The sequence below is a fragment of the Cheilinus undulatus genome, linkage group 16, assembly GCF_018320785.1.
Source record: "Cheilinus undulatus linkage group 16, ASM1832078v1, whole genome shotgun sequence".
NCBI classification, from domain to species: Eukaryota; Metazoa; Chordata; class Actinopteri; order Labriformes; family Labridae; genus Cheilinus; species Cheilinus undulatus.
In genome coordinates this window covers 5,138,099-5,153,651 of record NC_054880.1, presented here as the reverse complement: position 1 = coordinate 5,153,651, position 15,553 = coordinate 5,138,099, and the positions used below count along the sequence as shown (strand labels likewise).

General features: G+C 37.2%; 2 protein-coding genes across 2 annotated transcripts; one reads left to right on the top strand and one right to left on the bottom strand.

Moving 5' to 3' along the window:
- Positions 1-5,255: 5,255 nt before the first annotated feature.
- LOC121523785 (gastrula zinc finger protein XlCGF57.1-like) lies at positions 5,256-10,294 on the bottom strand. Its single transcript, XM_041808822.1, has 2 exons — positions 9,981-10,294; positions 5,256-7,335 (listed from the first exon to the last, which is right to left on the bottom strand). The coding sequence occupies exons 1-2, from the start codon at positions 10,081-10,083 to the stop codon at positions 5,807-5,809; spliced, it is 1,632 nt and encodes a 543-aa protein (XP_041664756.1). The 5' UTR covers positions 10,084-10,294; the 3' UTR covers positions 5,256-5,806.
- Positions 10,295-11,065: 771 nt separating this feature from the next.
- On the top strand, positions 11,066-13,914 carry LOC121523812 (zinc finger and SCAN domain-containing protein 2-like). Its single transcript, XM_041808865.1, has 2 exons — positions 11,066-11,571; positions 11,935-13,914. Exons 1-2 carry the CDS (start codon positions 11,301-11,303, stop codon positions 13,125-13,127), a joined length of 1,464 nt encoding a protein of 487 aa, XP_041664799.1. The 5' UTR covers positions 11,066-11,300; the 3' UTR covers positions 13,128-13,914.
- Positions 13,915-15,553: the final 1,639 nt, after the last annotated feature.

Here is a 15,553-nt window from a genome sequence, read left to right as displayed (position 1 = left end):
GTCTCCTCTAATAAGCAGAGGAAGTAAAACCAGCTGTTGGCAAATGGAGTCATAGACATCAGGCGGCCTAAACCAAGCTGTGATGGCTCGGTTCACACAGCTGCAACTTTCCCCTACAACGCTCTACAACGGTTTTGATCCGCTGTGAATCTTTGGTCTGAACTCGGCTTAAGTGATATGATAACTGAATCTTTGTTTAATTCTTCAGCCCATTTGTAAAAAGAACGTGTCAAATCTTACGAACATTTCCAGCTTTTTCTTTTACCAAAAATGTTTTTGGTTTTCTTTGATTGCCTTGCCTTTGTGTTTTTGTTGCTCACGTGTCAAAGCTGTTCTCTGACATCTAAAATCTATAAACCTGCCCATTTTTGAACAACTTAACTAATTATTTTCTGGTTACTTAGCATCATGGGAAATGTAAAGTAGAGCCTGGTCTCTATGGAAATATAGGCTGAATTGTTAAGTTTACATTTTTGATTTTAAGGAAGCATAAAGTTTAAAAATGGACAAATTTGAGGGTTTATCATTCAAATATTTACCATTTAGCAACAGCAATAATTAACGTCTACAAATGCTGGGAATATGTACAGACTTCAAAAATATTAGAATGAGGAAAGACGAGGAAAAATCAGATGAGAGAAGTTTCAAAAATACATTTTTTATCAAGGGTAAGGGTTTTTTTTGTCCACAGCTACCGTGTTTTTAGCGCTGGAAGTGGTAAGCCTGTGTGGTTCAGCATTTTCAGCATCCTGAGCCCTCAGAGTCAGCTGGTTTTTGTCGCAGCACTGCAAGCGCTCTTGCTGTGCGACTCCAATAATGAGTGAAGAATTAGTCTGTTGTAAAGTTCTCCTTAACCACTTATTTTTTTTTTTTTTTACATAGACGTTTTTTCACTGGTTTACAAAAGGAGGTATTTAATGTTTAATGTAAACTCTGAGGTACTCGTCTGGGAATGTTCTGCACTGTTAGCCTTTCTGCTAACAGCTAGCTGCTTTAGTCTCTTATTCACTGAACCGATGAGAGCATGAATCTGAACTTCATGGAGGAAAACCAGTCTTCCTCTGTAAGGTAGAGCCAAAAAACTTTCCTCAGTCCACCTTCATGTTTGCTTCTTGTTTCTGTTTGTATTTTTGTCTGTTAACTCTCTGTCTGCTGCTCTGCTCAGTCCTACAGGTTTGAGGACAAATATGACTACACTTTGTCTCTTATTTCATTCTGTATAAATCATTCGTTATGTTTTATAAAAAGAAATGCAAAGATGTGGTAAATGATGGTTAATTTTTTATGCAAGACACGAGTTTTGGCACTAAGAATATTTCCTTTCTGGTTTGTGGTTCTTAACTAAAAATATGATTTTTCTCTTAGATCATCTTGATTTAAAACTCATGATCACAAAAACCCTGATTACCAAACTAGCTAAACCTGCAAACATTGAAAGTTTGGTACATCAAGGGTTTTTAAAAAGTTGCTCTAGGTTAAATCAACATTTAACATTCAAATTTTGCTCATACTTATTTTCTTGATAGAATAATTCTTAACTTTTCATTTTCATAATTTATTTTGGACATAAAAAATCAGAAAACATGAATAATGTTGAGTTTGATTTAGTAAAATTCCCAATAAACAGTGTGATAACGCCTGAGAGACTAAAAGACTAAAGCTGACACACAGCCTTTTAAATGCACAAAATCAGAAATTTAAATCCAAATTAATGGATATAATGATGTTATCATTTACAACTTTTCCAGACGTGAGGACTTGTTGCTGGTTTTAAAACATTAACAGTCGCATTTATCATGTTTACTGTCTCGGATATTTCTCCATTAAATCAATAATGCAGTTTTTATTCTCGATCAGTGCGGTAAAAATTTACTTATAGTTGTTGAGTTTGTGGCAGATGTACGATGGCTTATCAACGTCAACATAACAAAAACCTGTAAAATTTCAAAAGGAGTTGATTAAAAAAAAAATCAAACTGAATGGGATTAAAAAGTTGTTAATTTACAGGAAAGTTTGTTTTTTACTTTAAAGATGACACATATTAGAGAAATCCAACTAAAATGTAGGTGTTACAAAGGTCTTTAATTTACACGATAGAAAAATCTGAATTTGAAGCTTTGGGTTAAAAAAATCAAAACATTTTTTTCTTAAAATGTTTAAAAAAAATTAGATTAAAAAAGTCATACATTTAAGAGAAAACTCAAAAAATCATCAGTAGAATTTGTAAATTCACAGGAGACCACACTCTTTCTTTGATTTAAAATTTAGAAAATAAAAAAAACTTTTTTTCTTTTTTACTATAAAAAGTAAGACATTTAAAGGTTTAGTAAGTTGTAAATTTATGAGAAAAAAATCCCATTTTTAGTTTGAAAGGTTTCAGAAGACCAGACTAAAATTTTAGGTTTAAAAATGAGAACTTAAAAATTTACAAACTTGCTGAATTTTCAAGAGACTGAATTTAATGTTTTTGCTGTAAACAGTTGTACTTTGATGAGAAAAGAATTTGATATTTGAAGGGTTTATTATTTAAGCATTTATGAGTTTGAAAGTAGTAAATCCAGGGGTTTTTACATAGATTAAGCAATAAGAAAATCCTTGCGGTTTTGGCCAAAAATCCTCACATTTTCATCGGCATATGAACTTTAAAGAGACCCAACCACAATCTGGGATGATCCAGAAGAAAACAACTCACGGATCTGGCTGAGGTTCTAGTTGTCAGTTTAAAAAGTCAGGGTATGACTTTGAGTTTTTCTTGTTAAACTACATCCTTATAATCTTTAAAAACAATACATTTTCCCATATTAATATTTTTCTTGTTTTTTAATTTTTAGATTGCCCTGATATGCCGTCATAAAAAGCATTAAAGCTGCATGGATAAAAACACAGAACTGCTCTTTTATGTTTGATTCAAATTAAATTTGAGTTAAGAACCAGCGACCTGATCTTTGTCAGATATCTCCCTCTATATTCTGATGTTTTTGTCGTTAATGTCAGATCTTTTTAATGTTTTCTTACACACATCTGAGTGACAGCATGCCATCTGTGGTGTCTAAAGGTACCGATGTAAATATGATCTCTATAAACGGTTACCTTTGTCTTTTTTATTTAAACAGGGAATAAAATGATTCAAGTGTAAATAAATCTTTGTAATTCCTTCCCCTGTGAGAAAAGATTTAAAATGATGCCTTTAATGTTTGTAGTTAATTGAAGCAATGGATTTGATAACGATATAATAAATTAAACTTCGGTGGTCCTTTTGTGTTTTTTATTTCATAAATCCTAAAATAAACCTGCCATCTTTGCCTTCTTTTTCAGGTTTCTAATCGGTGTTAAGAGGATGTTTTTTTGTTTTTATCACACCAAGAAGAAGGTTTGCGTTTGTTTTCTGCTGCCAGTTCTCAGGGAAATAAATTCTAAATAACTCAGTCAATTAAAATAAGCCATTAAAATACAAACTGACTATAAATGTAGAAAATGATCTTAAGACTTCAAGATTTGCTCCTTAACCACAGATTTAGACTCATGCTCTTGGTTGATATTGCAGATGTTATTTAAATAATTTTAGAGGAACCTTTTAGTTAGAGAAACATGTTTGCATTCCCTAAGATTGTGCAAATAAAACTCAAAATTAAATACAAAGTTCAATTCCAAAAAAGTTGGGATGTTGTGTAAATAATTTACAAATCCTTTTCAAATTATATTTTACTGAATTCCAACAAAGGTAAAATGTTTAAGCGCTGCTGCACCAAAAAACCGTTGTCATTCTGTGATGGATATTACAACGTGGGCTGAGGAATGCGTCGGAAAACTGTCATCGGTTAACAGTACGTCACTGCACCTACAACTGAAAGTTAAGATTCTACCATGAAAACATAAAGACATACATCAACATCCTCCAGAAGTCCTGCCCACTTCTCTGAACTCAGATGGACTGGTCTACAGTGGAATAGTGTGCTGTGGTCTGACGAGTCCACATTTAAGAGTGTTTTAGAAATAACAGCTGTTGAGTCCTTTGGGCCAAAGTCAAAAAGGACCATCCAGATTATGAACATTCAAAGGCCAGTATCTGTGATGGTGTGGGGGTGTTTTAGTTCCCATGGCATTGGTTACCATTAAAACTGAGAGGTACATATGCTTTAATCCAGGAAATGCATTTTTCAGGGACTGCTTGTTTCAGAGAGATGATGCCAAGCCACATTCTGAATGAGTTACAACAGCATGGCTTCACCATAAAGGAGGACAGGGCCTAGTCTAGCCTGATACAGTCCAGATTCGTCTACTATTGAAACAATGTATAGCACAAAATACACTGCCTGGCCAAAAAAAAAAAGTCGCCACCTGGATTTAACTAAGCAAATAGGTATGAGCCTCCTATTGGATAATAACTGCATGGGCAATTATCTTTCAGCTGGCAACAAGTTATTTAACCCCAGCAGATGCAATGAGTAACTTCTTATTCTTAAACAATGGATTTTTTTCTTCCCTAATGGCACAGGCATATTCCAAGATGACAATGCCAGGATTCATCGGGCTCAAATTGTGAGAGTGGTTCAGGGAGCATGAGACATCATTTTCACACATGGATTGGCCACCACAGAATCCAGACCTTAACCCCATTGAGAATCTTCGGGATGTGCTGGAGAAGGCTTTGTGCAGTGGTCAGACTCTCCCATCATCAATATTAAAATTAATGCAACACTGGATGGAAGTAAATCTTATGACTTTGCAGAAGCTTATCGAAACAATGCCACAGTGAATGTGTGCTGTAATCAAAGCTAAAGGCGGTCCAACGAAATATTAGAGTGTGTGACCTTTTTTGGCAGCGACTTTTTTTTGGCCAGGCAGTGTATAACAGCATATGAGTAGATATAAGTAACTTAGGATGAACATCAGGCAAGAATGAGAGGGGGTTCCACTTTCAGTCCTTCAACAGTTAAATGTTACTTAGTCCTGAGTGCATGGTGGAATAATGTTGACTTTATGTACATAATAGGACAAAGAGTCAGTCTGGACCTGCTCTGACTGTTAATGTCTTAAGACAGTATTTGGTATGAATAGTACAGTACAGATAAAAATGGTATAATATAAACAAAGCTTACATTTTAAAAACATTTTAACCCCAGTTTAATGGTTAATGCATTTGTAACCCATTCTCTTTATTTTAAATCTTCTGGCCTTGCTCCTTATCCGTGCACATTTTCCAAAATAAACCATGTTAGAACTTCAGAGACAAATAGACACAACACTGTAGGGTTACAAGTTGTTTATGCCTCTATTTTTACATCCATTACGTTGATTTTAGTCAGGTCATGTTTTTGACATTACAGAGTTTTATGTTACTAGAAAGGTTGAGCAAAACCAAAAACAAGAGCTAAGGTTGCTCTACAACCAGAGGTTTATTGTTTTACCAAAATTAACATCACATTGAAGAAATATTACAGCTATCAACAACTCTATATTGACAATTATTAAATATCAGAATATTGTATGAAGACTGAGCAAATTCAAAGGCAACTCTGCTCACCAGTTTAACCATTCATAAATAAAACATTTAACACATAAAAGACTGGTTAAACACTCAGAGAGCCCATCAACTCCAGAAAACTGTGATCTGAGTAAATCATCGAGTAATTTAGTTTTAAAATCACATTTTAAAACAAAATCTGAGACATTTCCCCTGTATCTTAAATAGTCCAGGTCTAAAAATGATTATCCTGTGATCTTAATAAAATTTTGCTGCTCTTGCTGACACACATTTTTTTCAACATGATGAAGTTGAGAGAATGTTCTTTAACAAACTTAACAACTAGACAGCTTCCCTGTGGAGAAAAAAATGCCTTCTCAGACTTCCCTGCTGGGAAAAACTTACGCCACAAACTGAACAACTAAATGGTTTCTCTCCTGTGTGGACCACAGAATGTGTCCTCAGATGTGCAGCTTGAGAAAAACTTTTACCACAAACTGAACAACTAAATGGTTTCTCCCCTGAGTGGACAAAAGAATGTCTTCTCAACCCTTTGTGTTGTGAAAAACCTTTACCACAGACTGAGCAGTTAAATAGCTTCTCCACTGTGTGGACCAATGAATGTGTCTTCAGATGATCAGATTGAGAAAAACCTTTACCACAAACTGAACAACTAAATGGCTTATTTTCTGTGTGGACAAAAGAGTGTGTTCTAAGATTTTCATGTCGAGAAAAACTTTTACCACAGACTGAACAACTAAATGGTTTCTCCCCTGAGTGGACAATAAAATGCTCCCTCAGATGTCCATGTTGAGAAAAACTTTTACCACAGACTGAACAACTAAATGGTTTCTTCCCTGTGTGGACAACAGAGTGTCTTGTCATACCTCCATGACTAGAAAAACATTTACCACAAACTGAACAACTAAATGGTTTCTCCCCTGTGTGAATAATGGAGTGTCTTCTCAAATTTCCTCTTTGAGCAAAACGTTTACCACAAACTGAACAACTAAATGGTTTCTCTCCTGTGTGGACGACTGAGTGTTCTTTTAGATTTCCATGATCATAAAAGCGTTTGCCACAAACTGAACAACTAAATGGTTTCTCCCCTGAGTGGACAACAGAGTGTCTGTTCAGAACTTCATGACGTGAAAAACTTTTACCACAAACTGAACAGCTAAATGGTTTCTCTCCTGTGTGGACTCTCATGTGCACCACCAGATCTTTTCTCCAGATAAAGTTTCTCTGGCAAACTGAGCAACTGAAACGATCTTCACCTGAGTGATGCAACATGTGGGCTTTTAAACTTTTCTTACCCCTGTATCTTTTACCACAAACTGAACAACTGATTAGCTTCTGATCACTAACTGTTGCGTTTCCAGTGTTACATTTCATATCATTTACAGCTCCTTTTCTATTTTGTAGTTGGTTTAAACCTTCCTGAGGTTCGTCACATTCCTCCCAGTCAGCACTGTCATCAGTCTCAGATCCAGAATATTGTGAGGTGTCATCATGACTAATTGGATTCAAGTCTCTGCCTGCTTCTGATCCTCCACATTCCTCTCCATCAGATTCTGTTTTCAAATTCTCTGAGTCTCTGTTCTCTCCACTTTGGTTTTCATGAAGGTGTGAGGACTGAGCTTTCTCTCCAACCTCTTCCTCACTCTTCACAGGAACAGGAGTGAATGTGAACACATTTATATCAGCCTCCTCTGTTCCGTGAAGCTGTTCTCTCTCCTGATTGATCCACAGTTCCTCCTGTTCCTCTTTAATGTGCGCTGATTCTGGTGGTTCCTCCTGGTTCAGACTGGAGTTCATCTCTTGCTGCTTAGGGAGAACTTCTTCATCTTTCACCAACAGTGGCTGGAAATCTGTGGAGAAAATAATTTATTCAATCTGGAGAAATCATTGAGGGCATGCATTCATCAGTTCATTATCAAAGTTTTAAACTGACTGATAGAAAAACAAGTTTTTGCAGTTTTAATGTTCACTATGAAGTGTTCCACGCAGCAGAGAAGCTAAAAGCAGTTTTCAATGCCATTCACATCTTACATTTAGGGTTGCCAAACTTTTCACATAAAATGTAAGGGTAACCATCATCAGTAATTTAATGTGAGGGCAGAGTGATAGATGGAGTCCAGAGGTTTAAAAGTGGAGGCAGAGGTGTTTCTATAAGCACAGAAATCCAGCTTTTTGTAGCTTTTTGCTGACTCTTTCAATGCCGTGTCCTGTAAGAGTGGTGATGTGAAAATTGTGGCAAAGCATGTCTGTAGCCATCAATCTGCTGACTTTGAGGCTGACATCAGCCACAGACTTTTACTTGTGCATTGGGTGATGGGTTCACTGAGCAAGACACTGGTATCAGAAAATGCGAGCACAAGTCAGAGTCTTTTGGTCCTTGGTCCTCTTTGTCTTACTTTACTCCTGAGGCCTGGTGGTTGACTGATTGCCAGAAGCACCAGCTGGGTTCTTTGCGACAACTTCACTTTGGCGCATCTTTGGTTAAGCACAATTTAAATGTGTGTCTAACTGTAAAGGAAAAAGCCGCCTGGGAACATCCTTACTTACTTATTAGAGGGGTAGTAGATAGAGTTTAAAACAGAGATGAGAGAGTGAGGGATGACAAGCAGGAAAGGAGCCAAGGTTGGAATTAACCTCTTGAGACCTGAGCCGTTGGGAATGCATTTCTAGTTTCATCCACTTATTTGGGATGAGTAGGACCTGATAGGTTTAAATGCTCAGCCTTGTCTTTAAACAGAAATTAAATTTGGCCAAAGAAATATGTCCAGTAGCAACACACATTCTCTAAAATTTCAAAGAAGCTACCTACATTTCAGTCAAAAATAAGACATATTCTTTAAGTTTCTCATATAAAGTATCCCAAATTTTCTTCAAATATTTCTCAGATTTTTCAGTGGAACTACTTCATAAAGTTTAAACGTTCTACTAACTCCTGAAAATTAAAAAAAATCCCCAAAATTTCAAAGGAAATTGTACTATGGTAATGACCAAAAACTCCTAATAAATTACCATAAATTTACCCCCCAAAATAAGGAAATTTCAAAGGACATCCACTTCCCCCAACTGTAATCAATTTCCCAAAATACTTCCCAAGTGCCACTGAAAATGCCAAAAAAAAAAAAAAAATTGAAGCAATTTCCCCCAAATAATTTAGATTAATCTCCCCAAAATTGCAAATACATTTCCCAAAATTGTATGAAAATGAAAAAAAAATAAAAATAAAAAAATCCCCCAAGATATATTAAAAAATCCCTATAAAAATACCAAAAAAGTCCACAGCAAAAAAAAACAGCCAATGAAACTCCAAGGACACAAACATTTCCCCATATTTCCATGAAAATACTGGAAAATTTCCAAGATATATTCCAAAAAATATCCCTGAAAATTTTAAGAGCAAATTCCTCCAGTATTTTGAGTGAATTACTTTAACTTTAATTTAAATTCAAGACAATTAATTCAAATATTCTAATAGTTGAAATTATCCCTGCGCTGTAGGAAAGCCAGAATGTAATGCCCCCATATGGCATGCAGGGTCTTAGAAGGTTAACATGGGTGGCCCACTTACAAGGGATGTGGTCTAACTGTGTGGTCACCTGCATTTTATTAATTAAAAGATTCAGATGCACTTTTTAGAGTGCTGAAATCTCTCCAGTGGAGGATTCTTCTTCTGTTGTCTTGCTTTGACCTTTGTGTGCTGAACCCCCTGGTGGGATGGATGTAGTTTCTCTAAGATGAATGTTCTGAAGCTCTGTAGAATCAGAATTTTGTCTCCAACTACCACAATACCATTCTGTGGATCAGTGTTGTTGCACTGGCCAGTAGCTGTGTAGGTTCCTGTCATGTTATGCTGGCCATCCTACCATGTGGTTTGGCTTCATTCATTTGACATTGCTTTGAGCACCTCCACCCTCTTCATCAGGTATAAGTCCACACATGCTGCACCACTGAGGGTTGACATGTCAGCCTGACAAATCATACAAGAGTTCAGGAAATGAAATGTCTTGGAAGTGAGGAGACCAGTTGCTGGAGTTTTTGGAGAGAAATGTTGTACCATTCTTGTCTGATGTAGGATTCGAGCTGCTCAACAGTCCTGGTTCTTCCTCTTGACTGCAAGCAGGCCAGTTCAGCACCCAGACTCTTTTCCTGTGAAGCCATACTGTTGTGATGGATGTGGTATGTGGTTTAGCATAGTCCTGCTGAAATAGTCGAGGCCTTCCCTGAAAGAGACGTTGTCTGGATGGAAGCATATGTTGCTCTTAAACCTCTATGTAGTTTTCAGCATTGTAAAGTAGCTGTGTAAGCTGCCCACACCATAGGCATTAATGCAACCCCATACCATCAGAAGTACAGTAACTTTTTGATAACCCTCCAGTTTACAAAAACATCTTCGTCATTTATGGGTTTAATAAACTAGACTAGTGATGTATACTATTATCAGCCTGATATCTGCTGTAAATATCGACCAAAAACAGCAAACAAATACGTTTGTCCTCACCTTTGCTCAGTGGACTGCAGCAGTCTTTGAACACCTTAAGATTGTCCCCCATCGTCGCATTTTCACCTGCAGAGCTAGCTGACGGCGGATTGAGCTCCTCCATGTTTCCGCTGCTCGGTTACAGTCGGCCGTTAGCTTCCAGGTTCTTCTCTGCTCGTCTCACTCCGTAACTCCGTTTTCTGACTCCATGTTGATGTTTGTTTTACACTGATACACTCTGATAGTGTTCTCTTATTCAGAATATAGCGCCATTTAATTTAAAATTAATGACTGACAGTCAATAAACCACGGAGAAACGATCGCAGCTAGAACTGACGATTAGTGGCGGAAGTAACATCAACAGACATGTGTAATCAAACCCTGATCACGACAGACGATCAAAGCAGAGCACCGAGTGAATGTTTATCAAATAAAAGAAGCTTTAATTCATTTTTCTTAAGGAAACTTCAGCCTGATAAACGCTATTGTCTACGGAGCCCCAGACATGACATGGTCTAAAAAATTACATTGTGGCCACAATATAGCTATAACGCGCACACGAAATACTATTATTAATATAATTACTTTTATGGCCACAATTTAGTATTTTGTGGCCATAAATTTGTATTTTGTGACCCAATTTAGTAGTTCCTGGCCATGAATTTGCATATAGATTCTCTTGTCTTGTATTTTATGGCCACAATTTCGCATTTCATGGCCATGAATTTGTATTTTGTGGCCACAATTTAGCATTTTGTGGACATAAATCAGTATTTTGTGGCCACAATTTAGTATTTCATGGCCATGAATGAGTATTTTGTGGCCAGAAATTAGTTTTTTGTGGCCACAATTTAGCATTTCCTGGCCACGAATTAGTATTTTGTGCACACTTTATAGCTATATTGTGGCCACAATTTAATGTTTTTTTTATTTTTTTTTAATACCATGTCATGTCAGGGGCTCGGTACTTGTCTACTCCATCAGCTGTGCAAATCAGGATGTGATAGATTTTGATCGATCACTCAGTGCTCCGAGTAGTTTGGTCTTCTGTGATCGTATGATCGGGGCTTGATTACTCATGTCTGTTATTGTTGTTATTTCCGCTACTAAATGTCTCCCTAGCTGCAGCCTTGTCTTCGTGGTTTTAACTATCAGTCGTTAGTGCTGTATTAAACAGTGTCGCTACATTCAGAGTTAGAAACACTGTCAGAGTGTCTCAGAATAAAACAAACATCAACATGGAGTCAGAAAACGGCGCTACAGAGTGATACGAGAGGAGCAGAGTGTGCTAACGGAGCTAACCTGGAAGCTAACTGGCAACTGTAACCGAGCAGCGGACACATGGAGCAGTTCAACCCGCCGTCACCGCTGATACTTACCGGTAACCTGGCTGAAAACTGGCGCAGATGGGAGCGGCGTTTTGGGCTGTATATAGTGTCCTCTGGAGCAAATGAAGAGGAGGAGGATGTGAAAAAAGCCATTCTTCTTCACTCCATAGGCGAGGATGCTCTAGAAGTGTTCAATACGCTGACAGTCAGCTCAGCAGGTAAAAGTGCGACGATGGAGGATATTCTGAAAGCTTTTCAGGACTACTGCAGCCCGCTGAACAAAGGTGAGGATGACAGGCATCAGTTTCATCGAAGTTTTTCTTTAGATATTGGGGAGGGGAGTCCCTGTCTGTTAATTTAACACGCGTTATGGCTTTGCAGCAGGAGCTGATGATCTTGTTTAAAAAATTATAAACAAAAATGATCATTTGTGCAACTGATAGTTATCATTTCAGCAATGTTTACACCCGTTTGCAATTCCAGTCAGTCAGTTTTAGATTAACTGTGGTTGTTGTTGATACAGCTGAAGTCCTCAGGATTTTCTATTTGTTTATTTTTACAGTCAAGACTTATGTACAAGATATTTTGGCATCATAACTTACATCAAAAGAAGCACTGATTTGTATTTGTTTCATTATAATCCCCAGACATTCAGCAGGTGGTGGTAAAAGAAGAGTTTCTCCCTGAGTGTCAGGAATGGGGCTCCAGTTTGAAACAGGAGGAACCACCAGAACCAGCACAGATTAAAGAGGAACAGGAGGAACTGTGGGGCAGTCAGGAGCTTCAAGCACCAGAGGAGGATTTCATCATGTTCACATTCAACCCTGCTCTTGTGAAGAGTGAAAAAAATGATGAAGAGAAACTTGAGTCGTCATTTCATGAAAAGCAGAGTGAGGAGAACAGAGATACAGAGCATTTGAAAACAGAATCTGATGGAGAGGACTGGGGAGGATCAGAGACGGACAGGGAATCTAATGCAGACCATCATTCACAGCCAGTTACTTCTGATGAGAGGTCAGATCTTTCTGGATCTGATACTGATGACAGTGCTAATTGGGAGGAAAGTGAAGAGCCTCAGGAAGGTTTAGCTGCCCTGGAAACGAAAGACAGAGTTGCAAATGATATGAAATATAACAATGGGAACACATTAGTAAGCTCCTCTGAATGTGGTCAAAGCTCTGGCCAGAAGAAACGACATACAAAACAAAAAGGAACCCACACAAGAGAGAAACTATTCCGTTGCTCAGTTTGTGGTAATAGATACCCTAGTAAGAAAAATTTAAGGGAACACATGTTACGTCATTCAGGTGTAAAACGTTTCAGCTGCTCAATTTGTCAGAAAAGTTTTATCTGGAAAAAAGAGATGGTGACACACATGAGAGTCCACACAGGGGAGAAACCTGTCGCTTGTTCAGTTTGTGGTAAGAGATTCAAACAACATGGAGCCCTAAAGAGTCATTCTGCTACCCACACAGGGGAGAAACCGTTCAGTTGTTCAGTTTGTGGTAAAAGTTTTGCTCATCATGGAAATCTGAGGGCGCATGCAGTTGTCCACACCGGAGAGAAACTGTTTAGTTGTTCAGTTTGTGGTAAAACTTTTTCTCAAAGTGGAAGTTTGAGAAGACACTCTAATGTCCACACAGGGGAGAAACTTTTTAGCTGTTCAGTTTGTGGTAAAAGTTTTTCTCAACATGTAAATCTGAGAAGACATGCTACTATCCACACGGGTGAGAAACTATTTAGCTGTTCAATTTGTGGAAAAAGTTTTTCTCGACAAGGAAATCTGAGTCGACACTCTGTTGTCCACAAGGGAGAAACCATATCTCTCTCTCCCTCTTGACTTTACTCTTTCGTGAAAATGACCTATAACCTCTAAATGTCTGAAACATGAAGACAACAGTTTTGTGTCTCTTGTCTTAGAAGTTTTAATGCCGTTTGTTTTGGAATAAGTGCATGAACAAGGTCAAAACAATTAAAAGAAAAACAATTGTTCACAAAAAATTATTTTAACATTAAGTTAGAGTGAAGACCGTTAAAAATTTCCTGTTTGTCTTTACTCAATCAGTCGACTAAATGGTAAATCAATCAATATTTATTTATTTGTATAGTGCTAGTTCAGCCATCAGCTGATGAAGGTGTGAGGGAATTGAGGCAGATTCCCAGGACTGCAGTATTTCTTGAAACCCCAGCTTGAATAAATCTTATGTGGGGTTTCCAGTAGATTCTCTTGTCTTGCATTGCACCTTGTAATTTATTTCCAAAGACTCTTACAATGCTATCATAATCATTTTTACTTGTGTCTGTGTAAGAATTTTCAAACACCATTAACTATGTTTTATTTTGATTTTAAGATTATTTGCTCAAGTATAACCATAACTTTAACTGAGTAATTTCTGCTGGATCATCTCTGAAGCTACTGCTAATTTTCCTCAGGAACAATCAAATGTGTATCATCTGCAAATAAAATACATTTTACTATTTTTGATACCTGAAAATACCAGTTGTATAAAGTGTGAACAATCTAGACCAATTATTAACCTCTGAGAAACTTCACATGTATACAGATATGTATTCACCTGTCCATACAAACGTTCTGTCACATTCATTACAGGCTTATCAGAGCAACAAAACATATGGAATAAACATCATGCTGCAGGGAGTAAAACTTGACATGCTGTTCACTATCTGTGGAGCAAGTTAGTAAAATAAACTCCTACCTCTTTCCTCTCAAATGATGCTGATTGGTTGTTCTGACCTGTAACACGTTTCAGATTTGGTGGAAGACATGGTATCAACTTTGCATGGTTAGTCAGCAGGATCCAGCCCAGGATAATCAGAAGGAAATTGATGGATAGGAGATTCAAGGTGGATATGCCTAAAGTTACTTGAAAATATATGAAAATCATAACAGACAAAAGGCTGATCACATGTTGTTAAAGTGGAACTCGTAGGAAGATATATGGTTGGTATTTTTGATGTAACAATGTCATTTAGCAGACATGTAACTTGTCAAACGTGACGTGAATCTGAGAGTAAGAACAATACAAGCAAAGGTCTAGACGGGAGGAAGTTTCACTGAGTGCCATAAAGTGCTTTAAGTCTGGATGGACAGAGGGGCTTCCATGCAATTATAGAGGCAATACTCATGGTGTAAAGAGCAGTTTTATCCTCTTTCTTTCTTTCTTTCTTTCTTTCTTTCTTTCTTTCTTTCTTTCTTTCTTTCTTCTCAGACTACAAACATCAGAAACAAAGCAACAAGTCATCGAAATGAGACCTCTGATTATCATTGATTACATTGTCTTCACCACAGTACATCACACCAAATTACTTGGGTCATCCCCAAAGCGCTGGGTCTTAAACTTTCAGAAGTAGATGCTACATGGAGACTCACAGTTGGTGAAATGCATTAACTTCCTGAGACCTAAGCTTTAGTTTGGAAAGCAAATTTTGTTTCTCCCACTCATTTGAGCTATGACCAGAAGCCCAGCCTGTTACCTGAACAGGAATTAGTTTTAACCAAAAATGACTTCTGAAAATCTCCTGAAGGTCATGTTTCTGCAGAAAACAGTGCTGGATTGGATTTGGAGCATATGTTTGGCTGTTTGTTGACCTGTGGTCAGTTGGTTGGGGTCTTGAAAGACATGGAGTCAGTCATTGGGAGAGGGACAGTGAAGTCAGTTTTATTTATTTATTCATTTATTTATTTTTTGGGACCCCAGACTTTTTTTTTATAGCCAAGCAAGAACAATAGTTCCACTAACCACACAAATTTCCTAAAATTTCTTTAGAAATTCTAAAACATACTTTAAACAATTCCATAAAAATATCTAAAAGAATTCTTTTAATATTTGTTGATGTTTCAGTGGAACTTCATCATAAAGGCTAAATATTCCAATAACAATTTTTCCCAGATTCCATGTAAATTCCAAAATATTCAAAGCAAATTTCCTCTAAAATTTCTTACTAATTTTCCCAAAATTTACAAGTGCATTTCCCTGAAATTTAAAAACATATCCCTAACATGTCCATAAAAACAGCTGAAGATTTCTGAGCAAATTCCTCATATCATAGGAAAAAATCCCTTCAATTGCTATTATACGTGGTTTGAGTATTGGTCTTTGCTAATTATCTTATAAAAAAAAAAAGAAAAAAGATCGATAATAGCCTGGGCAGGACCACGACTTAGGTAGGAGTTACTTGCTGCCGCTAGGTGGCAGTAAAGCAACATAAATAAACTGGAGGCCACTGGCCCCTTAAATTGTTAAT

What these genes read in the sequence shown, in the direction of transcription:
- LOC121523812 (XM_041808865.1), top strand. Translation starts at nt 11,301, where the DNA reads ATGGAGCAGTTCAACCCGCCGTCACCGCTGATACTTACCGGTAACCTG. An exon ending in CTGCAGCCCGCTGAACAAAG is followed by an intron (nt 11,572 to 11,934) that starts GTGAGGATGACA and finishes TATAATCCCCAG; the next exon opens with ACATTCAGCAGGTGGTGGTA.
- LOC121523785 (XM_041808822.1), bottom strand. Translation starts at nt 10,083, where the DNA reads ATGGAGGAGCTCAATCCGCCGTCAGCTAGCTCTGCAGGTGAAAATGCG. An exon ending in CTGCAGTCCACTGAGCAAAG is followed by an intron (nt 7,336 to 9,980) that starts GTGAGGACAAAC and finishes TTTTCTCCACAG; the next exon opens with ATTTCCAGCCACTGTTGGTG.